The sequence below is a fragment of the Coregonus clupeaformis genome, unplaced genomic scaffold (assembly GCF_020615455.1).
Source record: "Coregonus clupeaformis isolate EN_2021a unplaced genomic scaffold, ASM2061545v1 scaf0198, whole genome shotgun sequence".
NCBI classification, from domain to species: Eukaryota; Metazoa; Chordata; class Actinopteri; order Salmoniformes; family Salmonidae; genus Coregonus; species Coregonus clupeaformis.
Genome location: NW_025533653.1, coordinates 21,978 through 46,395, shown reverse-complemented (window position 1 = coordinate 46,395; position 24,418 = coordinate 21,978). Strand labels below are relative to the sequence as shown.

Here is a 24,418-nt window from a genome sequence, read left to right as displayed (position 1 = left end):
CACGCTTCATCACCACACACAAGGCAATTGCTTCGTTGATACTGTCCACATTGCCATGGGAGCAACATTTACATGACCCACGTCATGGGCATGGCCTATGGACATGCTTCACCATTAACTCAATGTTTTTACCTTGGTGTTATGGATTATCATGTAATCAGGCATAGGAAATAAATAAAGTAAATAGGGTTCTGGAGCCTCTCCTTCAGGTGTCAGTAATGTAATGGTGAGAATAGTGTCAACGGTTTTGCTGCACAATTTCTTAACACAAGTTATAATAAGCATTATTGCAAAAAAGATAAAGCAGAGCTCATGCCTTTTCATGTGACTTTTTTCAAATCATCATTAGTCGCATCATGCAGCCTTAGAATGTATTAAAATTCAAAACATATAGCCCGTTTTGTATCATAACTAAAGTTACATAAATAACTCTAAATTAAGCATATAAGAGTACCTGTTTCTTTGTTTAACCGCTCAACACAGAATAGCCGCATGTGCGCACTCCTCAAATTGTTTGGAGAAAATATCCTTTCCATTTTATAAGTTTACAGCGCTGTAGAAGCTGTGTTTATTATGCTCTTGTCTAGGACAATATGGACAATCCGGCGTTCCAATGCGTCAATTGTTTGCTTGCGGAGTATTACAGGAATGAGGTGGCTATCCTTAGCAAGCAAATTTGAAATCTGCGCAAACTTATGGGGAAAACGCAAATTGGAACTTTCTCCTTCTCAACTCCTGTGGCTGGACGCCGCGCAGGTTTGATGGATCTATCCCCGTCTTGTCATCTGTCCCTATCCGAATGGCCTCAGCTACCGGGAACTTGCCTGCCAAGGAAGTAATCTCCATCTGCTTCTCCTCCTCCATCTTGTATTGGAGTAGACAGAGAACAGCAAGAAGATTGTTTCAATTAGCGCTGGTCACTTGTCACAAGTCGTGGAAACCAAAGGCAGCGGCATGCTGCTAAACGGACTAGAGTGTCTGTGAGAGGTCCGGAGCCGATTGACATGAAGAATAGCTTCGCCACCCTGGTGCCTGATCTGCCTGCGCCTTCATCGCTGGGACTGCCTTTGTCTGCGACAGCTGTGCTGACTCCAACTATGCTGACTCCAACAGCGGCTTCATCGTCGAGTTCAGCTCCTTTCCCTCTCTCTGGATCTGACGGGGCTCTGCCTTTTGTGGGAGGTCTGGGATCCACCCAAATCATTTGGGTTCCTGGATCCTTTCACAGCATTATAAGGCTGCGCTGAGACAATTACTTATCAATGACCCAAGCCCACCTCAGTTAATCCCTACCATTGTGTCGCTGAGTTGTCATAATGCTTCAGCAAATGTACATTATCCCATGGGCGTTGATAGACAACGGAAAGTATTCAGACCCCTTGACTTTTTCCACATTTTGTCACGCTACAGCCTTATTCTAAAATTGATTAAATCGTTTTTTCCCCTCATCAATCTACACACAATAACCCATAATGACAAAGCAAAAACTGGTTTTACATAAGTATTCAGACCCTTTACTCAGTACTTTGTTGAAGCACCTTTGGCAGTGATTACAGCCTCGAGTCTTCTTGGGTATGACGCTGCAAGCTTGGCACACCTGTATTTGGGTAGTTTCTCCCATTCTTCTCTGCACAGATATTTTCAGGTCTCTCCAGAGATGTTCGATTGGGTTCAAGTCTGGGCTCTAGCTGGGCCATTCAAGGACGTTCAGAGAAGGGATGTTGTCCTGTTGGAAGGTGAACCTTGAACCACAGTCTGAGGTCCTGCGCACTCTGGAGCTGGATTCCATCAAGGATCTCTCTGTACTTTGCTCCGTTAATCTTTCCCTCGATCCTGGCTAGTATCCCAGTCCCTGCCGCTGAAAAACAACCCCACAGCATGATGCTGCCACCACCATGCTTCACCGTAAGGATGGTGCCAGGTTTCCTCCAGACGTGACGCTTGGTATTCAGGCCAAAGAGTTAAATCTTGGTTTCATCAGACCAGAGAATCTTGTTTCTCATGGTCTGAGAGTCCTTTAGGTGCCTTTTGGCAAACTCCAAGCGGGCTGTCATGTGCCTTTTACTGAGGCCTGATTGGTGTAGTACTGCAGAGATGGTTGTCCTTCTGGAAGGTTCTCCCATCTCCACAGAGGAACTCTAGAGCTCTGTCAGAGTGACCATTGGGTTCTTGGTCATCTCCCTGACCAAGAACCTTCTACCCCGATTGCTCAATTTGACCGGGTGGCCAGCTCTAGGAAGAGTCTTGGTGGTTCCAAATTCTTCCATTTTAAGAATGATGGAGGCCACTGTGTTCTTGGGGACCTTCAATGCTGCAGACATTTTTTGGTACCCTTCCCCAGATCTGTGCCTCGACACAATCCTGTCTCGGAGCTCTACGGACAATTCTTGGCTTGGTTTTTTCTCTGACATGCACTGTCAATTGTGGGACCTTATATAGACAGATGTGTGCCTTTCCAAATCATGTCCAATCAATTGAATTTAACACAGGTGGACTCAAATCAAGTTGTAGAAACATCTCAAGGATGATCAATGGAAACAGGATGCACCTGAGCTCAATTTCGAGTCTCATAGGAAGTTGTCTGAATACTTATGTAAGGTATTTCAGTTTTTTATTTTTTTAATACATTTTCTAAATTTTCTAAAAACCTGTTTTGGCTCTGTCATTATGGGGTATTGTGTGTAGATTGCGGGGGAAAAAACCCAAAATAATCAATTTTAGAATAAGGCTGTAATGTCACAAAATGTGGAAAAAGTCAAGGGGTCTGAATAATTTCCAAATGCACTGTATGCCCCTCTAACTGCACTGAATGCCTCTGCTGATCCTACAGCTATTGTATGCAGTAATCATGTGCCTGTGAACAAGAGTTATACTATTAGCACTGAGGCGGTGTGCCCTAGTAGCAAGTCCACTGTGCAGCTCACCCTGCACTAACATAAATAACATGAGCATGTCTACTCCTGGTAAGCTTCCCAGTAAAGCAATGAAAACAATCAAGCATCCCAGAAAAGTGATAAAAATAGCCCACGTTAACATATGTAACATAAGAAACAAGGTTCGTGAAATCAATAATTTGTTAGTAACAGATGACATTCATATTCTGACAATCTCTGAAACTCACTTAGATAATATCTTTGATACAGTGGGAGCAATACATGGTTATAACATCTACAGAAAATACAGAAATGCCAGTGGTGGAGGTGTTGCTGTTTATATTCAGAACCACATTCCTGTGAAGCTTAGAGGATCTCATGTTAAATACTGTTGAAGTAATATGGCCATGAAGTAAGCTGCCCACTAAAGAAAAAGCTTCAAACTGCAACCAGTGCCTGCAACCTGGTTCAGGTTATCAGTCAACCTACCACGGTAGTTACAAACAGCGCAGGAATGAAATCATCAAAATGTATTGATCACATCTTTACTAATGCTGCAGAAATTTCCTTTAAAGCAGTATCCAAATCCATCAGATGTAGTGATCACAATATAGTAGCCAAATCTAGGAAAACCAAAGTTCCAAGAACCTAATATAGTGTATAAGAGGTCATACAATAACTTTTGTAGTGATTCATATGCTGTTGATGAAAATAATATTTGTTAGTGTATGGTGTGTAATGAGGAGCAACCAGACGCTGTACTTGACACATTTATGAAAATGACTGGAAAACCTTTAAATCCCTGTGTATTGATGAGGAACTGAACCATTGTATGGTTGAGAGGGATGAGGCAAAAGGAATGGCAAATAACTGGCTGCACAACCGATTGGCAAACTTACTGCAAATTGAGAAATCATGTGACTAAACTGAATAAAAAGAAGAAGAAGCTGTACTATGAAACAAAGATAAAAGATATAAAGAATGATAGTAAAAAAGCTTTGGAGCACCTTTAAAGGACATTTTGGGCAAAAAGGCTAACTTAGCTCCATTATTCATTGAATCAGATTGCTCATTCATCACAAACCCGCTGATATTGCCAATTATTTTAATACTTTTTTCATTGGCAGGATTAGGAACCTTAAGCATCACATGCCAGCAACAAACGCTGACACTACACATCCAAGTATAACTGATCAAATTATGAAAGACAAGCATTGTAATATTGAATTCCGTAAAGTGAGTGTGGAAGAGGTGAACAAATTATTGTTGTCTATTAACAATGACAAGCCACCAGGGTCTGACAACTTGGATGGAAAATTACTGAGGATAATAGCGGACGATATTGCCACTCCTATTTATCATATCTTCAATCTAAGCCTACAGTAAAGTGTGTGTGCCTTCAGGCCTGGAGGGAAGCTGCAGTTAGTTTCAGAATTGGTGGCAAGGATTAAGTTAGTCCTAAATATTTCAAAAACTTAAAGCATTGTATTTGGGACAAATCATTCATTAAACCCTAAACATCAACTAAATCTTGTAATAAATAATGTGGAAATTGAGCAAGCTGAGGTGACTAAACTGCTTGGAGTAACCCTGGATAGTAAATTGTCATGGTCAAAACATGTTGATACAGCAATAGCAAAGATGGGGAGAAGTCTGTCCATATTAAGGCGCTGCTCTGCCTTTTTAACAACACTATCAACAAGGCAGGTCCTACAGGCCCTAGTTTTGTCGCAACTGGACTACTGTTCAGTCGTGTGGTCAGGTACCACAAATTACAATTAGCTCAGCAGCACGGCTGGCCCTTAAAGGTACACAGAGAGCCATGTAAATCTCTCATGGCTCAAAGTGGAGTAGAGATTGACTTCATCACTACTAAGTGTTGCCATGCTGAATGCCCCGAGGTGTCTGTTTTTAAACTACTAGCACACAGCTCAGACACCCATGCATACCCCACAAGACATGCCACCAAAGGTCTCTTCACAATCCCCAAGTCAAGAACAGACTATGGGAGGCGCACAGTGCTACATTTTTTATTTTTTTTAAAGATAAAAATACATCTTATGGAACAGCCGGGACTTTATAGAGACACACACACACATGATAAGACACGCACTCTACAAACACAAATTTTGAATTGTAGATATGTGATAGTAGAGTAGTGGCCTGAGGGAACACACTTAATGTGTTGTGAAAAGTGATATGAAATGTAATGTCATGTAATATTTAAAATTTTATGTAACTGCCTTAATTTTGCTGGACCCCAGGATTGGGGATCCTTAATAAATAAATACAAATACTATAAAATAATGCCACGGAATTCTAAGCAAGTCTTGACTGCTAAATTAACTAGTGTAGCCCCGTATGGCATAGCCAGATCAGGGCCTAACATAAGGACAACTCAGAGTATGCTATTCTGTTCTTCTGAAATAGACAACATCTGAATCAGTGGCTTGTAGGCTATGCGTGGAAAGCAGGATATGCTAAGTGTGTTTATGTTAATTAGCGGTCAATTACCGTGAGACCGGCAGTTATTTGCTTGACAATCACCAGGGTGATGAAATTTCATGACCGCCACAGCCCTAGTTGTGTTACAGCCTCAATTCAAAAGTGATTTCTTACCCATCTACACACAGTTCCCCATAATGACAGTTAAAACATGTTTTCAGAAATACATTTTCTGTCAATTAGGTTAGTATTGTGGAGTAACGGGGCTCTACTGCAAATGAGAAAATATCCCAATGCACTAGGGCAGTGATTGGGGACATTTCCCTGTGTAGGGCGCCATCTTTCGGATGGGCCGTTAAAACGTGTGTCCTGACTCTCTCTCTGTGGTCACTTAAGATCCCATGGCACTTATCGTATGAGTAGGGGTGTTAACCTCAGTGCCCTGGCTAAATTCCCATTGGCGTTGGAAAACAGTTGAATCTGTGTTTGAAATTCACTGAGGTTGAATACTTGACTCAAGACATTTCAGCTTTTCAGTTTTAATTAATTTGTAAACATTTCTAAAAACATATTTCCACTTTGACATTATGGGGTGTTGTGTGTAGGCCAGTGACAATCTGAATTTAATCAATTTTAAATTCAGGCTGTAACACAACAAAATGTGGAAAAAGTCAAGGAGTGTGAATACTTTCTGAAGGCACTGTATGTCCTTCTTTGTAACCAAACCAATCACGTGTCTGAACTCCAGCCTGTGCTTGCACGTTACTGAACTTTTTTGACCTGCCATTGTACACTGCATTTTGATCCAGTGCATTTGGATTGATGTGATGCGTTTCCTGTGTTGCTGTTTTTGGACTGGTATCCAGGCTAAACTTTCGGACATCAAAATAAAGGATTTTTCAAATCCTCAGGTAAATTGCATCTCTTTGAATCGTCAATATACAGCTGTTTTTGGTTATTTTATACTGTTTGTCTGTTTGTTTGTGCACTATACTCCCATGTTGCATTCTTCCCAGTGCTCATCACATTCTAAATAAAGTGGATGCAGCTTTGCCAGTTTGTTTTGCTCTGTGGTGATATAGGTATCTTTGCCTTCCAGGTCAAGGTTCAAAGTGGTCATTGGCATCTTGTCCGGGATCACCACTGGTTTGGCCTTCGTTAAGCCCGTCGTCAACTCGGTGTCTCTGATGACTCTGGGTATCCCCTGCACTGTTCTGCTCATTACTGAGCTCAGAAGGTGAGAATGATTCACTGTTTACTTCAACAGGCGGGTTATTGAGAACAAACACCAACAAATATCACATGCAATAGACTAGCTGGTACATCCTCTGGCAGAGGTGGGACCAAGTCACTATTATTAGTCACAAGCAAGTCTTAAGTCACGAGGTCCAAGTCTCAAGTCGAGTCCCAAGTAGAACAGGTTGAGTCTCGAGTTGAGTGCCTGCCCCCGTCCCCGCAGGAGGCTTTTTGCTTCTTGGTAGGCCGTCATTGTAAATAATAATGAGTTTTTAACTGACTTGCCTAGTTAAATAAAGGTCCAAGTCGGGCATTCTAAGAGCAAGTCAATTCGAGTCTAGTTAAGTTTTTTAAATTCGTGTCTCAAGTGAAGTAAAGAGAAAATCTATACATGCAATGACTTGTTCAACTACAAATCTTTGTCTATTTATTGAGGCTACCAGACAGTCCTTTTCATTAGTTTGTCTACAACAAACTAATTTGATTATGTAATTGTAAAGTAGGGACCTTGTAGCAGTCGTAAGGGCATGAAATCAGCAGAAGGCAAGACAGGTTGACGTGCTCAGAGTGTATATGTGACCGACTGCCTTGATTCGGTCTTATGTAGCAAAATTTGAAATTGTGTTTTTTACATTGGATAAAATCAGAGACACAGAGCGACAAAATGGTATATCATACACTGCATGAAAGTAATTCTGCTTTGAAAGTTGATAAACTTGTAACCCCACTTTTGAGAAAATGGCACTTGAATGTTTTGGTACACTGGAGAGCTCTTCTTTGTCTACACCCATTCAGCATTGTTCACACCCTCTTAAGCCAGCCCCACCCATCTCTTTAAGGATTCACATGTGAGGTCATGTGCTAAACAGTGAGTAGTGTAGTAAAGATTAAGACTAAAAGTGGTAGCCTACAATAAGGAAATATTCCAGGTAAACAGAAAGTGTCCAGATAAAAATATTTTATAAATATTAGATGAAGCTTACCCAGACACACTTGTCTAAATTCATGGGTCATGTGAAAGAAATGCTATAACCCCCAGCCACATCTTGCTAAGTGGATGGGTCTCTACAGAAGGTGTAAATGGTACAGCGAAATGGTTACTTGCATAGTAGCAATATCAAAAATAGATAGTGTCAATATAAAGAAAAAAATAACAAGTGTCAAAGCCAGTAGAGAAAGAACAAAATAATATACAGTATGTACAAGAACAATAACGATATCAGTGATACTGGTGATAGATGAGGTAGTTATATGCATACAAATCAGGGGTAAAGTGGCTGAGCAGCAGGATAAAAAAAACAAAATAGTAGCGGCAACGTATGGCGTGTGTGTTAGGAGAGAGTCATGTGAATAGAGGCACTGCAGGTAGTGCTGATGACTGGGAATTCGCCCCCAGTGATGAACTGGTCCGTCCAAACCACGCGTGAACAAGTGAATCTATATTCGGAGAACCTGTTTCTGTCCTGCCCTTGACTTTGGTGCAGGGCATGTGATGTCCATAGACTCTTCGTCGCAAAACTCCCTGATCTTCTCAAAAATAAAAGTTTGTCAAGCTGTGTCCAGTCCAGGTGGTCCTTCTACAGGCAGACCATCTATGGGAGGGAGGATGTCAGCGTTGCGCAGCAGCTGAAATCTGGTCCCGACTAAGTCAGCGACAACAACGCCAGGCTCCAGAGCATCGAAGCTGTAAAACAGGAAATAACAAAACACATTGAGAAGACATTACAACCTTGCATAACATCAATTCACCTCCCAAGTTTAGATAAGAAGAATAACCTTAAACAATGCAATGAAAATGATATTCACCTGAAGTGCTGGTACTGCTTGATCTGTGGCAGCGGCCTGAAGTATGGAGTCAGGTGTTGCTGCCAGCCATAGCTTTCCACCAGCACCGTACCATCCTCCGGTCCAACTAGCTGTGGGATGTTGACCACTGTCACAGTGCTGTCCTTCACAACACCAGCAATCTAAGTGCTTGAGATGTGGGGCAGCAATTTTCTCCACAGATTCCTGAAGGAAGACAGCCCGACTACACGTGCCTCTGGAAAATACACAAATAATGAGAGATCAATAAAAGTAGTGCCAATCATGTTGGAGGTAAATTAAATAATCAAAACATGTTGTTTATGCTTTACATACCAAGTGTTGTCATCAATTCACACCACTGCTTTTGTCACATGAGATGGGAGCAACTTTCCACCAAAGTGTTTGTGTCCTGGGTGGCGTCCTGGTAATACTATTGCATTATCCTCTGCGTTGTTGTTGAAGTTCACAACTCGCTGCAAGTCATGCTTCAGGTGTAACCTGTGCTTGCTTGGGCCAGCTCTCTTTTTGATGGGAGGCATTAGACCATTCTCCTTGTATGACTGGTGGAGGAGAGTCAGGCGTGTTCTACTGATGCTGAAAGATAAATTCCAGATACAAATATTTTAGCATTATTAAACAATAGATGGCCGTAATCACAGTCAGACACACCTGGCTAACTTGATGGGTCATGTAATCATCTGGCCAATTGGAGTCTTTTGTTTAGACATGCACTAAACAATGAACCATAATCCCAATCCATAGAGTACTAGCAATACAAACCGATTGTCATAGCTAACTAAAGTTAACCAAATAGGTTCAATGTTAGCTAGCTAACATTAGGCTATAACTGGCATTGCAAATGGCTTTCTGAGATAATATTACTACAAAGATCATACACGTTATGTTAGCTAGCGAGCCAGCCACCTAACATCAGCTAGCTAGCTAACAGTACGCTTTAACTTGGGGTCTTTTGTTTAGACATGTAGCTAGCTAGATAGCTACAGAATTAACCATAATCCCAATCCATAGAGTACTAGCAATACAAACCAATTGTCATAGCTAGCTAAAGTTAACCAAATAGGTTCAATGTTAGCTGGTTAGCTAGCTAACATTAGGCTATAACTAACAATGCAAATGGATTTCTGAGATAATATTACTACACAGATCATACACGTAATGTTAGCTAGAGAGCCAGCCATCTAACGTTAGCTAGCTAGCTAACAGCAAGCTTTAACTTGCAATGAAAACAACTTTCAGACAAAGTTAGAAACTTATAATATCTAAATCTGTAGCTAGACTCTTACCCGTATACATGGATGAATGCTTCATGGCAAACTGCAACCCCTTTCATTGTTTGTACAGCTTGCTTGGCCCGTTGTCAAGTCACTCTGGATCACACTGACCGTGTGCAATGCCATAAGAATCATCCTCTTGAAAGTAGTCCATCACAACTTTTTCCCACTGACCTTTGTCGATAGCGCCTGATAAATTCAGGGCAGCAATGTTATTGAGGGCACATTTGCAGTTCTCCATGGCTAACGTTATATCTTTCTAAAAAAACTGCAGTAGAAAGGATTACACATAACGAGCAGCTCATTTTATAGACAGAAGATGCTACACAGCAGACCAATCCGAAACTCATCTCTCGGCATATCCAGCCCATTCATTATCTCAGCCAATCATGGCTAGCGGGAAGGTTCCTGTCTTTTTCTGTGGCTAAACAAACTAGGCTCGTAATTTAACCATTTTATTCGTATTTACAGATGACGTACAACTTTGTTATTAAGGCACATGAAAGTTCAAATGTTTCAGAAGGCATTTCTGCCAAAAAACACATTTTGATCAAAAATAAAATAAACGTCCAAATGCCTCTCCTGTGAAGTCGTGACTTGCGACATACGCCTAGTTTCCTGAAACTAGTCACACATTTATTCACAGGTCTTGGTGATCCAATGGTGAAAGTGCCATATCATACAAAATATAGAAGTAGATTTACCAAATATAGATGGGCAATAGCCCAAAAGAAATAGCCTATGTATCAGGCTTAACCTGTGCTATCTGAACAGACACAGGTAGAGGGCAGTTGAGAAACCAAATCGATATTTCCTCACCATTCATACATGGAACAATAATTTTCTCTATTCAACGTACTGACTCCAAATCGTAGCACGCAAGTCAATAAGCCTATTCATAGGTGCACGCTCTCCTATTACGCACAACCAGAATTACAGAGACATATGACACATACGGAACAACAACAACAACCCGGAAATTATTAAGGAAACCATACATTTAATTAAATAAACAGAACTTCTACATGAGTCTTGCGAACGTTCATGTGCACAATAAACATCGCACCCACTCAAAGGGTAAGAAATGGTAAATTAAAATGTATCTATCAAACATAAAACAAATGTCTAACTGTTGCAATAAACGGTACAGGGATGGAGTGATGAAACGCTAGCAATTCTTGTAGGGTTAGATCAAATGTAGATTTACCACATAGGCATTTAAACGCGTGAAAGCAACATCAAACATTTCAACAAGAGAACAAAGCGCTCTCCACTGGCGGGAGTGTGGTGTGTCTTCACCACAGTTATTATTAATTTTAACAACAAAGTCCAAATGCAAGCTTCATAAGTACAGTTGAAGTCGGAAGTTTACATACACCTTAGCCAAATACATTTAAACTCTGTTTTTCACAATTCCTGACATTTAATCCTAGTAAAAATTCCCTGTCTTAGGTCAGTTAGGATCACCACTTTATTTTAAGAATGTGAAATGTCTGAATAATAGTAGAGAGAATTATTTATTTCAGCTTTTATTTCTTTCATCACATTCCCAGTGGGTCAGAAGTTTACATACACTCAATTAGTATTTGGTAGCATTGCCTTTAAATTGTTTAACTTGGGTCAAACGTTTCGGGTAGCCTTCCACAAGCTTCCGACAATAAGTTGGGTGAAGTTTGGCCCATTCCCCCTGACAGAGCTGGTGTAACTGAGTCAGGTTTGTAGGCCTCCTTGCTCGCACATGCTTTTTCAGTTCTGCCCACACATTTTCTATAGGATTGAGGTCAGGGCTTTGTGATGGCCACTCCAATACCTTTACTTTGTTGTCCTTAAGCCATTTTGCCACATCTTTGGAAGTATGTTTGGGGTCATTGTCCATCTGGAAGACCCATTTGCGACCAAGCTTTAACTTCCTGAATGATGTCTTGAGATGTTGCTTCAATATATCCACATAATTTTCCTTCCTCATGATGCAATCTATTTTCTGAAGTGCACCAGTCCCTCCTGCAGCAAAGCACCCCCACAGCATGATGCTGCCACCCCCGTGCTTCACGGTTGGGATGGTGTTCTTCGGCTTGCAAGCGTACCCCTTTTTCCTCCAAACATAACGATGGTCATTATGGCCAAACAGTTATATTTTTGTTTCATCAGACCAGAGGACATTTCGCCAAAAAGTAAGATCTTTGTCCCCATGTGCAGTTGCAAACCGTAGTCTGGCTTTTTTATGGCGGTTTTGGAGCAGTGGCTTCTTCCTTGCTGAGCGGCCTTTCAGTTTATGTCGATATAGGACTCGTTTTACTGTGGATATAGATACTTTTGTACCTGTTTCCTCCAGCATCTTCACAAGGTCCTTTGCTGTTGTTCTGGGATTGATTTGCACTTTTCGCATCAAAGTACGTTCATCTGTAGGAGACAGAACGCGTCTCATTCCTGAGCGGTATGACGGCTGCATGGTCCCATGGTGTTTATACTTGCGTACTATTGTTTGTGTCATGCACAAAGTAGATGTCCTAACCGACTTGCCAAAACTATAGTTTGTTAACAAGACATTTGTGGAGTGGTTGAAAATCAAGTTTTAATGACTCCAACCTAAGTGTATGTAAACTTCAGACTTCAACTGTAAATTAACCATTTCAAGCAATTTTGACATATCAAAAGACTGATAGGCATATGCTAGTAATTGTTGCTTGATGTCCCATTGCTTGTGAGCTTGCAAAGTAGGCTAAACAGTTAATCTTCTTAATCACCAATTTTTAGAGCTGCATATTTATTTATGGCAATCCTCTCTCCCTACAATTTGACGTTTGTGCTGCACACAATCCTATAGCTGTACAGCAAATCAGCAATCTGTTTGCTAGCTCACCCAACCTGTGTTGATTGACAGTTTACTGGTCCAATCAGAGGCTGAGTGTGTGTTTCACTAGCCAATCTGTTGCACGTGCGATTCTGTGGCTACTGTCTCTGACTGCGTGGAGAGTAATCCACGGATACTCTGCCACAAAATGAGTGACAAAATGTTACAAAACATGGCCAGATAATTTCAAATCATCAGTCTCAAATCAAAGTCGAGCCCCGAGTCTTGAGGCAGCAAGTCCACCAAGTCAAGTCTCCAGTTATTTTATTTTCTATCAAGTCGAGTCTCAAGTCATCAAATTTGTGACTCGAATCGGTCTCGAGTCCAAGTCATGTGACTTGAGTCCACAACTCTGTCCTATTGTATGGGGCCTACAGCTAGTTGAGTTTGCTGTCCAGCTAAATTATGCTTGAGAAGCCACCACAGATTAAATCATTGAGATCATTATGAATCCATTAAATAACAGATGGCACATTGACATTGGGTCGTTAGTTCTCTCTGAGGGGCTACTGTAGGCCTATGTAGAAACCAGGGTTGGGGTCAAGCCCATTTCAGGAAGAGCGTTGAAATGTAATGAATGAATTGGAGAAAAATATCTTCTCGATTTGAATGTCAATTCATCTCCTGAATTGGAATGTAATGAACCTGAATGAAAGAATACACCCTCAAATGTAAGGATAATTATTTTTATGAAAGACTTTGTGGCCTGTTGCTGAGTGAATGAGAAATGCATCTGAATGTTTTGACAGTTGTATCTAATGAGGCAGCCACAAGGTGTGTTTGGGTGTGTGTGCACATGCGACGGTGGACCTGTGTGTGTGTGTGTGTGTCCTCTCACTCGCATTGAAAATAGCGATTCACCTCACTTTGAGGATTCTATATCAAAACCTTATCTCAATGAATATGATTTACAAAAGTGACGAGTGTAATGTTATAGTAATGTCACAAGTTTCATGGCAAGTAAACAACACATGAAGTGGACTTAATGAAGTCTTAATGTTGGAAATAAACAGCCTTATTTTGTCACCCAGAGGCACATTTTATTTCCTAGCTAAGCACACAATATGTGACCTAAAGCAGGTTGTTAAAGGACCATGGAGTTTAGTCTGCTTCCTGTTTCATAATACTGGTGTCGTGACAACACTATAATGTTATACTTAGTGTAGTAATTTTCAACCAGTAAAGGGCAAGACTGAAAGAGTTAAAAGTGCATTTAGAAAAGTTTTTTTTTCCTCCAAGGTCAGAGAGGCAGGCATGAGTGTAGTAGCAGTTAACACAAAGAAAACCATTTAGACACAGAAAGCAAGTGAGTCACATTTTGGAGAGTCCACATATTTTACTATGGTTATGTGTCACCTATTTGAATTGAGATATTTTGTGCCATTCAATAGTTTGTTGCTGTCAATGTTGAAGGAACTAACATTCTTCCAAATAACAGCACAAAGGGCCATTCCTGTCGTGTGCTGGTTTGTCTATATGCAAGTGTGTGGAAGCAGGGTGCATGCTGTTTTTTCATTTTTTTCCTATAAGACTGACTCACTTCTTAAAGCATTTAGCCTTGATTCATCCATTTTTCTACCTGTTTCTAATTCTTGATATAGCTCACACGGCCAGTCATTGATATTGTTGTTTTGTTTTCGTAGTTCTGATAAGTGGGTGAGAGTTCCTGCAGTAGACCCATTGAAACATGGCCTGCTGCCTTCTAGTACATCACAATTGATTTTGCAACTCCATTGACATTTCCCTCTAGTTTTGCAACTGAGTCAATAGTTTAGCATATTACCCACTCTCATTGAACTAAAACAGTTAGCGCTCATGTCAAATGCTAAGTGCATTTGTTATTTACAATTTGAAGTCCTTCCTATTGTTCAGAATGAAGGACTCATCTGTTATGTACACAATACATTTCAAACCAATTATGGGGCTTTTTCATTATCTCGCTAAGTGGGTAAATTTTACATTTTAAATGCCTGGTTTATGTTCTCTCATAGAGCCCAGTTTAGAATGGCCGCATCCTGAACTAAAGGAACATATAGGATCTCTGACTATTCCTGGTTGTAACTTCAGGGAAGCACTTGAAAAGGGAACCATTTAATCTATGTGCTGCATCTTACTTTGCTTCTATTATCTTTGGGTATGTCTTCCCTTTTATCCCTTGGGGTGAGAGTAGCTTCATCAGACAGACAGTACATGAGGGATACAAAGTAAACACTGCATTCGGAATGTATTCAAACCCCTTCCCCTTTTCCACATTTTTGTCACTTTTTACAGTCTTATTCTAAAATGGATTAAATTATATTTTTCCCTCATCAATTTACACACAATACCCCATAATGACAAAGCCAAAACAGGTTTTTAGAAAATGTATTAAACATAAAAACCAGAAATACCTTATTTACATTAGTATTCAGACTTTTTGCTATGAGACTCGAAATTGAGCTCAGGTGCATCCTGTTTCCATTGATCATCCTTGAGATGTTTCTAGAACTTCATTGGAGTCCACCTGTGGTAAATTCAATTGATTGGACATGATTTGGAAAGGCACACACCTATCTATATAAGGTCCCACAGTTGACAGTGCATGTCAGAGCAAAAACCAAGCCATGAGGTTGAAGGAATTGTCCGTAGAACTCTGAGACAGGATTGTGTCGAGGCACAAATATGGGAAGTGTACCAAAACATTTCTGCAGCATTGAAGGTCTCCAAGAACACAGTGGCCTCCATCATTCTTAAATGGAAGAAATGTGGAACCACCAAGACTCTTCCTAGAGCCAAACTGAGCAATCGTGGAAGAAGGGCCTTGGTCAGGAGGTGACCAAGAACCCGATTGTCACTCTGACAGAGCTCCGCTGTTCCTCTGTGGAGATTAGAGAACCTTCCAGAAGGACAAACATCTCTGCAGCACTCCACCAATCAGGCCATTATGGTAGAGTGGCCAGACGGAAGCCACTCCTCAGTAAAAGGCACATGACAGTTCACCAAAATGTACCTAAAGGACTCAGACCATAAGAAACAAGATTCTATGGTCTGATGAAACCAATATTGAACTCTTTGGCCTGAATGCCAAGCGTCACGTCTGGAGGAAATCTGGCACCCTCCCTACGGTGAAGCATTGTGGTGGCAGCATCATGCTGTGGGGATGTTTTTCAGTGGCAGGTACTGGGAGACTAATCAGGATCGAGGTAAAGATGAACGGAGTACAGAGAGATCCTTGATGAAAACCTGCTCCAGAGTGCTCAGGACCTCAGACTGGGGTGAAGGTTCACCTTCCAACAGGACAACGACCCTAGGCACACAGCCAAGACAACGCAGGAGTGGCTTTGGGACAAGTCTCTGAATGTCCTTGAGTGGCACAGCCGAGCCCAGACTTGAACCCGATCGAACATCTCTGGAGAGACCTGAAAATAGCTGTGCAGCGAAGCTCCCCATCCAACCTGACAGAGCTTGAGAGGATCTGCAGAGAAGAATGGGAGAAACTTCCCAAATACAGGTAAGCCAAGCTTGTAGCGTCATACCCAAGGAGAATCGAGGCTGTAATGGCTGCCAAAGGTGCTTCAACAAAGTACTGAATAAATGGTCTGAATACTTAAGTAAATCTAATATTTCATTATTATTATTATTAATTTTTTTCAAAGATTTTGAAAAACCTGTTTTTGCTTTGTCATTATGGGTTATTTTGTGTAGATTGATGAGAATATCTAAAAAAAAAAATATCTATTTTAGAATAAGGCTGTAACAAAATGTGGAAAAAGTCAAGGGGTCTGAATACTTTCCGAATGCACTGTATTGAAAGCAGGTGCTTGCACACAGGTGTGGAATTACAATCCCATCATGCTTAGAGTGATGTATAAAATGCTGGGCAGACCCAGTTGCCCATTATTTTGGCTACAATCACTAGAAGAAGAGATCTCAGTGACTTTGAAAGAGGAGTGATTGTAGGGGCATGTTTGGCAGGAGCTTCAGTGACGAAGACCGCTCAACTTGCTGATGTTTCACAATATGCCATGGCCGTCTCAGTCACCAGATCTCAACCAAATTGAACACTTATGGGAGATTCTGGAGTGGCGCCTGAGGCCAGCGTTTTCCACCAACATCAACATAACACCAAATAATGGAATTCCTTGTGGAAGGATGGTATCGCATCCCTCCAATAGAGTTCCAGAGACTTGTAGAATCTATTCCAAGGCACATTGAAGCTGTTCCAACTCCCTATTAAGACACTATGTTGGTATTTCCTTTATTTTGGCAGTTACCTGTACATTAGAGTTCACATCGCATTGGAGATTAGTCTTTTGTCTGTGAATTAATTGGCTTAGATTGGTACCCGTGTAGCTAGCAGGTGGGTCGTTCCACGAAATGAGTCCCTTTGATTTTTTAAGTAGAGATTGTGCACCAATATTTCATTTAAAAAGCCTGTTAAATTAAATGAAGTGCCCTTTAATATAGACCACATGAAAAATTCTATAAGTCAGATTTTTGAGTATTGACCAGATACTCAAGTGGCCGGTCTAACAATTAAAATACTTTTCTTAAAAAATGGAAGGCAGTTAGCCTGGGTACCAGTCTCTTCAGCTAATCCACTCCCTGTACCTGATGTCAAATGCCCCAAAAAAATGCCACCTGTTGGAGAAAACAGATTTTGGTCCCAGTTATCCCTCTCGCTTCGCCTCTTCCTGTCTGGTGTGACTCACACATTTCAGTTAATTACTATAGCTAATGCCTTGAGCCAATCAGTGTAATTTTGTAAATGCCGGAGCTCTATGGCAAGACGCATCATTCACCCAATTTTCGTCAATATCGGGCCAGTGCTGTCTGATATATCGCGTGTGACTAACGTAAGGACAGATGGAAGGATGGAGAACGATCCACAGTCCCCTCCCCGATTTCATCATGGGGGACAAAGACTTGCTAAAGTGCAAAAATTCAGCATTTTGACATGTCCCTTGTGCACTCGCTGTGACTTCTAAGAAGATTTTAACCCACTTACCACCAACATTTCTCCATGTTTTCACCATCATTGGAATGCCGTAGTTATTTTGTTGCTTTGACAGTCATTTATGAAGATTATTATTTATTTCATGTGATTTAGTGATACATTCTTTTGTTAAAAAAAAACCTGTCCCTCATTTTAAGATCAACCCTGTTCTATGAACTGAACTCTCATTTTAATATGGTGAAACTATTACAAAAAATAAATACAGTTGAAGTAGGAAGTGTACATACGCTTAGGTTGGAGTCATTAAAACTCGTTTTTCAACCACTCCACAAATTTCTGGTTAACAAACTATAGTTTTGGCAAGTCGGTTAGGACATCTACTTTGTGCATGACACAAGTAATTTTTCCAACAATTGTTTAAAGACAGATAACTTCACTTATAATTCACTGTATCACAATTCCAGTGGGTCAGAAGTTTACATACACTAAGTTGACTGTGCCTTTAAACAGCTTGGAAAATTCCAGAAAATGATGTCAAGACTTTAGAAGCTTCTGAAAGGCTAATTGACATAATTTGAGTCAATTGGAGGTGCACCTGTGGATGTATTTCAAGGCCTACCTTCAAACTCAGTGCCTCTTTGCTTGACATCATGGGAAAATCAAAAGAAATCAGCCAAGACCTCAGAAAAACAATTGTAGACCTCCACAAGTCTGGTTCATCATTGGGAGCAATTTCCAAATGCCTGAAGGTACCACGTTCATCTGTACAAACAATAGTACGCAAGTATAAACACCATGGGACCACACAGCCGTCATACCGCTCAGGAAGGAGACGCGTTCTGTCTCCTAGAGATGAATGTACTTTGGTGCGAAAAGTGCAAATCAATCCCAGAACAACAGCAAAGGACCTTGTGAAGATGCTGGAGGAAACAGGTACAAAAGTATCTATATCCACAGTAAAACGAGTCCTATATCGACATAACCTGAAAGGCCGCTCAGCAAGGAAGAAGCTCCAAAACCGCCATAAAAAACCCAGACTACGGTTTGCAACTGCACATGGGGACAAAGCATGTGCAAGCAACTGAAAAAGCATGTGCAAGCAAGGAGGCCTACAAACCTGACTCAGTTACACCAGCTCTGTCAGGAGGAATGGGCCAAAATTCACCCAACTTATTGTGGGAAGCTTGTGGAAGGCTACACAAAACGTTTGACCTAAGTTAAACAATTTAAAGGCAATTCTACCAAATACTATTTGAGTGTATGTAAACTTTTGACCCACTGGGAATGTGATGAAAGAAATAAAAGCTTAAATAAATAATTCTCTCTACTATTATTCTGGCATTTCACATTCTTAAAATAAAGTGGTGATCCTAACTGACCTATGACAGGGAATTTTTACTCAGATCAAATGTCAGGAATTGTGAAAAACTGAGATTAAATGTATTTGGCTAAGGTGTATGTTAACTTCCGACTTCAACTGTACATCTAAACAAACATTGAACATCTAATAGTCAAATCATAGTGTCAAATCAGGTGAGCTGGTTCTACAGTTTTTTTGCAATTTTCTGTTTTGTGGTGGAAAACGTAGTGGGTCGAGCATAACACATCAACCCTGTTACCCATAGATAGACAGGCTCTGATAAAAAATAATAATAATGAAGCTTGCATTCAATTGGCCCTCCCTGTTGCACGCAATAAGCTTCCATTCCCCCTGTCACAAGGGGGATTTATGGCTGATGTAAGCTGAAATCGTCAACCCTGTTACAGTCAATGCTGTAACTTTATTTGGCACTAAATAGCCACTTACTATAGGCCAATTTTAACATGTTGAGACGGGACATCAAGTTTTTTTTATGACGTTGAACATGTGCTTTTCATGACAATGTTAAAATCAAGTGTTTTTTTCAACAAGTTACACTCATTTCGTGGAACGACGCCATTGTCATTTCACTACCCATAGTCCCTGTGGTTTTTTAACATGTGTGTGTCTCCTTCAAGCTCAAAGTTGCATGGAAATGCGCTAATATGAGTTAATAGTTCTACCACAGTTCTTCTGACATTCTATTTCCTGACACTGTCTTTTTCCCCCGTCTCTTTATTTTTGCACTTCCTCTTTACTGCTTGTTCTCTCGTGCATGCGTTTCTCCTTCTCGGTGCTTAATTAGCCAGTTGTACAGACTAGAGCTCTGCGATATAAAAAAACGAAATCCATATCGCGATACATTGCCTGAATTGATGCGATAACAATAAGTAGAACAAAAAATGTATAACAATGTGCACCACAGTTTTTTAAAATTATCCTTTAAACTACTACTACTAATAGTTTGGTTGTAGCCATCAATTGTCCCATTAACAATCACCCATATTAGCAACCTTATTTCATTTAAAACTTCACATTTCTCTAGTGTAGGCTGCTTATTGTAATGAACAATATCAGCAAAATGCCTGCGATAAGTGATCGGTATGGTCGGTGTCGATGATTAATGGTATATTGTCCCAGTACAGACCGCTTGTCACAACACAGCCCATCGCCACACTTAATTTCCCCTGTCAGGGCGAGTCGCCCGTCAATGTGACACCGGACTGAGGCTCAGTTAAATACTGCTCATGCTATTTACAAATATAAACTACTGTCAGTGCACACGTGTCTGACTGACTGAACTGGAAGCATTTACCTGAGGGGAGTCTACCTGTGTCACGCCCTGGCTCTGGGGACTCTTAAATGTTGAGCCAGGGTGTGTAGTTTCTATGTTTAGTTTTCTATGTTGAGTTTCTAGATCGTGTAGATCTATGTTGGCCAGGGTGGTTCCCAATCAGAGGCAGCTGTAGCTCGTTGTCTCTGATTGGGGACCATACTTAGGCAGCCGTTTGGCACCAGTCTGTGTGGGATCTTGTTCTGTATAGGTTTGTGTTGTGTAACCTTTAGACTTCACGTATCGTTTGTTTGTTGTTTTGTCGTGTTCAGTACGTGAATAAATATGTACGCTTATCACGCTGCGCCTTGGTCCGTCTCATCCGTAAACGATCGTGACAACCTGCTTGTTATTATTTTTATACCAGATTCAAAATCTGTATGGGGATTTTAGTTGACTATGGCGGCAGGTAGCCTAGTAGTTAAGAGCAGTAGGCCAGTAACCGAAAAGCTGCTGGTTCGAATCCCCGAACAGACTAGGTGAAAAATCTCTGTGGCCTTGAGCAAGGCACTTAACCCTAATTGCTCCTGTAAGTCACTCTGGATAAGAGCGTTTGCTAAATGTGATATTTCATTGCCCATTGCTTTTTTACATGCATGGCTTCCTATCGTTTTAAGCTCTTATTTGAAATGCAATGAAAAGTAACATGTATGGGCATTTACTGGAAGTTGTACTGGCATTTGCTTGTGGTTTTGTGTTTGCTGTAGTTCTTGTCAATATAGAACTTACATTAACAACAGCAAGCCGTGAAGTCACTGGGGAATGCAAGGTGTGTGTGTGTGATTGTATATGTCTTTGTGTGGGGACTTATGCATTGCCAATATGTTATTGTGTTGTGTTTGCAGGTGTGAGAACCCACGTGTACTCAAGCTGGGGCTGATCTCGGGGATCTGGTGGGCTCTGGCTCTCCTCTGCTGGATCAGTGACAAGATCTTCTGTGAGATGTGGTCCTCTGTCAACTTTCCCTACCTACACTGTGCTTGGTGAGCTTGAAACTGCATGAGAAGTCATTGAGAGAATTTGCATTTACATTTTGGTCATTTAGCAGACACTGTTATCCAGAGTGACTTACAGTCAGTGAATTCAACTAGGATAAATAAAAGAAATGAAACATTTTAATGTTTCCAGACCTCAAAAGTGGTCTAATGGTGAGATGAGTCCATGCACCACGCTGTCTGATGTGTTGATCCAGCTACTTTATATGCCTCAATCTCAAATGAGTGGGAAAGATGGGTAGCTACCATTTAATGTCATCCTTTTAAATGGGGTCACCTTGATATGTTCCATCACACATGGTGAACGCATGATGATCACAAATATTCTTATGACACTGGCTTTCAGAATTACTTTCCCTTGTGGTATTTTTAAGAGGCTTGAAATATTTTATTAATCACTCTCTAATGTAGGGATATTCCATTCTAAGCCTAGGGGGATGAAACCTGCAACGCCTCTGTTTTGAATTCTCTCCTTCTAATCAGGGACTGATACTGATCTGTGTCACCAGATGACTCAAGCCAATTGGATGAAATTGCACCTGTTGTTTTTAAGAGGGAATTAATACATACAGTGGGGAGAACAAGTATTTGATACACTGCCGATTTTGCAGGTTTTCCTACTTACAAAGCATGTAGAGGCCAGAAAATCACATTGTATGATTTTTAAGTAATTAATTTGCATTTTATTGCATGACATAAGTATTTGATACATCAGAAAAGCAGAACTTAATATTTGGTACAGAAACCTTTGTTTGCAATTACAGAGATCATACGTTTCCTGTAGGTCTTGACCAGGTTTGCACACACTGCAGCAGGGATTTTGGCCCACTCCTCCATACAGACCTTCTCCAGATCCTTCAGGTTTCAGGGCTGTCGCTGGGCAATACAGACTTTCAGCTCCCTCCAAAGATGTTCTATTGGGTTCAGGTCTGGAGACTGGCTAGGCCACTCCAGGACCTTGAGATGCTTCTTACGGAGCCACTCCTTAGTTGCCCTTGCTGTGTGTTTCAGGTCGTTGTCATGCTGGAAGACACAGCCACGACCCATCTTCAATGCTCTTACTGAGGGAAGGAGGTTGTTGGCCAAGATCTCGCGATACATGGCCCCATCCATCCTCCCCTCAATACGGTGCAGTCGTCCTGTCCCCTTTGCAGAAAAGCATCCCCAAAGAATGATGTTTCCACCTCCATGCTTCACGGTTGGGATGGTGTTCTTGGGGTTGTACTCATCCTTCTTCTTCCTCCAAACACGGCGAGTGGAGTTTAGACCAAAAAGCTCTATTTTTGTCTCATCAGACCACATGACCTTCTCCCATTCCTCCTCTGGATCATCCAGATGGTCATTGGCAAACTTCAGACGGGCCTGGACATGCGCTGGCTTGAGCAGGGGGACCTTGCGTGCGCTGCAGGATTTTTATCCATTACTAATAGTTTTCTTTGAGACTGTGGTCCCAGCTCTCTTCAGGTCATTGACCAGGTCCTGCCATGTAGTTCTGGGCTGATCCCTCACCTTCCTCATGATCATTGATGCCCCACGAGGTGAGATCTTGCATGGAGCCCCAGACAGAGGTGATTGACTGATTGATCATCTTGAACTTCTTCCATTTTCTAATAATTGCGCCAACAGTTGTTGCCTTCTCACCAACCTGCTTGCATATTGTCCTGTAGCCCATCCCATCCTTGTGCAGGTCTACAATTTTATCCCTGATGTCCTTACACAGCTCTCTGGTCTTGGCCATTGTGGAGAGGTTGGAGTCTGTTTGATTGAGTGTGTGGACAGGTGTCTTTTATACAGGTAACAAGTTCAAACAGGTGCAGTTAATACAGGTAATGAGTGGAGAACAGGAGGGCTTCTTAAAAAAAAAACTAACAGGTCTGTGAGAGCCGGAATTCTTACTGGTTGGTAGGTGATCAAATACTTATGTCATGCAATAAAATGCAAATTAATTACTTAAAAATCATACAATTTTTGTTTTAGATTCTGTCTCTCACAGTTGAAGTGTACCTATGATAAAGATTACAGACCTCTACATGCTTTGTAAGTAGGAAAACCTGCAAAATCAGCAGTGTATCAAATACTTGTTCTCCCCACTGTACATTGTCTTCACACTTTCTGTATTAAGAAATGTCCTTCTTCCTGACACCCAGCAGGCAAAACTAGTTGAAATGATGTTGTTATAACCAGAAAATGGTTTAAATTATGTCATTATGAACATCCTTTCAACCATTTTTTGCCCACTGGGCCAGATCTTTCACATCAGTGCAGATGAAAGAAAGGAGACGAGGAAAGGAAGCCACTCAAGTCTGTTGAGATACACCATTAGGGCCAGTTTCTCAGCTAGTTTTTAGAGAAACTGGCCCTAAATGTTTGAGGTCCTGACCCCATGACTCTCTTGTTACCACAGGCACATCCTTATCTGCCTGGCCTCCTACCTGGGCTGTGTGTGCTTCGCCTACTTCGACGTGGCAACAGAGGCCCCTGAACGAGGCCCGGTCATCATGTTCTGGCCCAATGAGAAATGGGCCTTCATCGAGTGCCCTATGTCACCCTACTCTGTGAAACCAAGAAATCTGACTCTGTCAAGGTGACATAAGGTGTCATAACCTCCTCAGGGCCCACTGTGCTTGGAAAATCCCCTCACTATGAGGTGTTCCCAAACACGAACACAAAATATGCCCTAATGTCAGACATTTGGAACAATGCATGTAGAATGTAATAAAAGGAAGTACCTCTAAAGTACTTCTCTGACATGGGTGACATAAAGGCGACATAATTTGTCCGTTATCGCCTCAAAATGTAATCCCCTCACTCACTCTCTCCCTTGTTACATATGCAATAATGTTTATGCAACTTAGTGTCAAAGCACAATCGTCTATTACAGTGACATAAGTGACGTAACCTCTATGCTAACCTCTATGCTAAGAAACTTGCCAAGTTGTGTTCATTAATCAACCCTGAATGTAATTCTCAGGCTTTGTTGAGGTGATTGGGAATATTTCAATTTCGAGTGAACCAGTAATATTTATAGGTATATTGCGGTGTTTCTCACAGAAATATATGTTTTGAAATGATATTTTTCAGCTCTGGATCTACTATTCAAAATGCTCACTGTCCTTGTATTTTCAGGCAACTTAGCACAAATGGGGGAGGACCTTGCCAATGGTGTATGTTGTGCCGTATTTAAATTTACAGCGTGGCTGACTGATTGTTTATACTGTTATAGATGTGTATTAATTAACCCCTTACACTCATGGGAATTGACCTATGTGGATAGGGCTAAATTGAAATGTT

The 24,418-nt window shown here is 41.1% G+C and overlaps 1 protein-coding gene across 1 annotated transcript in view; it reads left to right on the top strand.

The window, feature by feature from the left end:
- LOC121562226 (alkaline ceramidase 2) overlaps positions 1-23,757 on the top strand; it is a 38,797-nt gene extending 15,040 nt beyond the window's left edge. Inside the window, exons 4-6 of the mRNA XM_041874556.2 lie at positions 6,418-6,555; positions 20,978-21,115; positions 23,532-23,757. Coding sequence (XP_041730490.2) covers positions 6,418-6,555; positions 20,978-21,115; positions 23,532-23,715 — 460 coding nt within the window. The 3' untranslated portion in view covers positions 23,716-23,757. The remainder of the gene's footprint in view (positions 1-6,417; positions 6,556-20,977; positions 21,116-23,531) is intronic.
- The last annotated feature ends 661 nt before the right edge of the window (positions 23,758-24,418 follow it).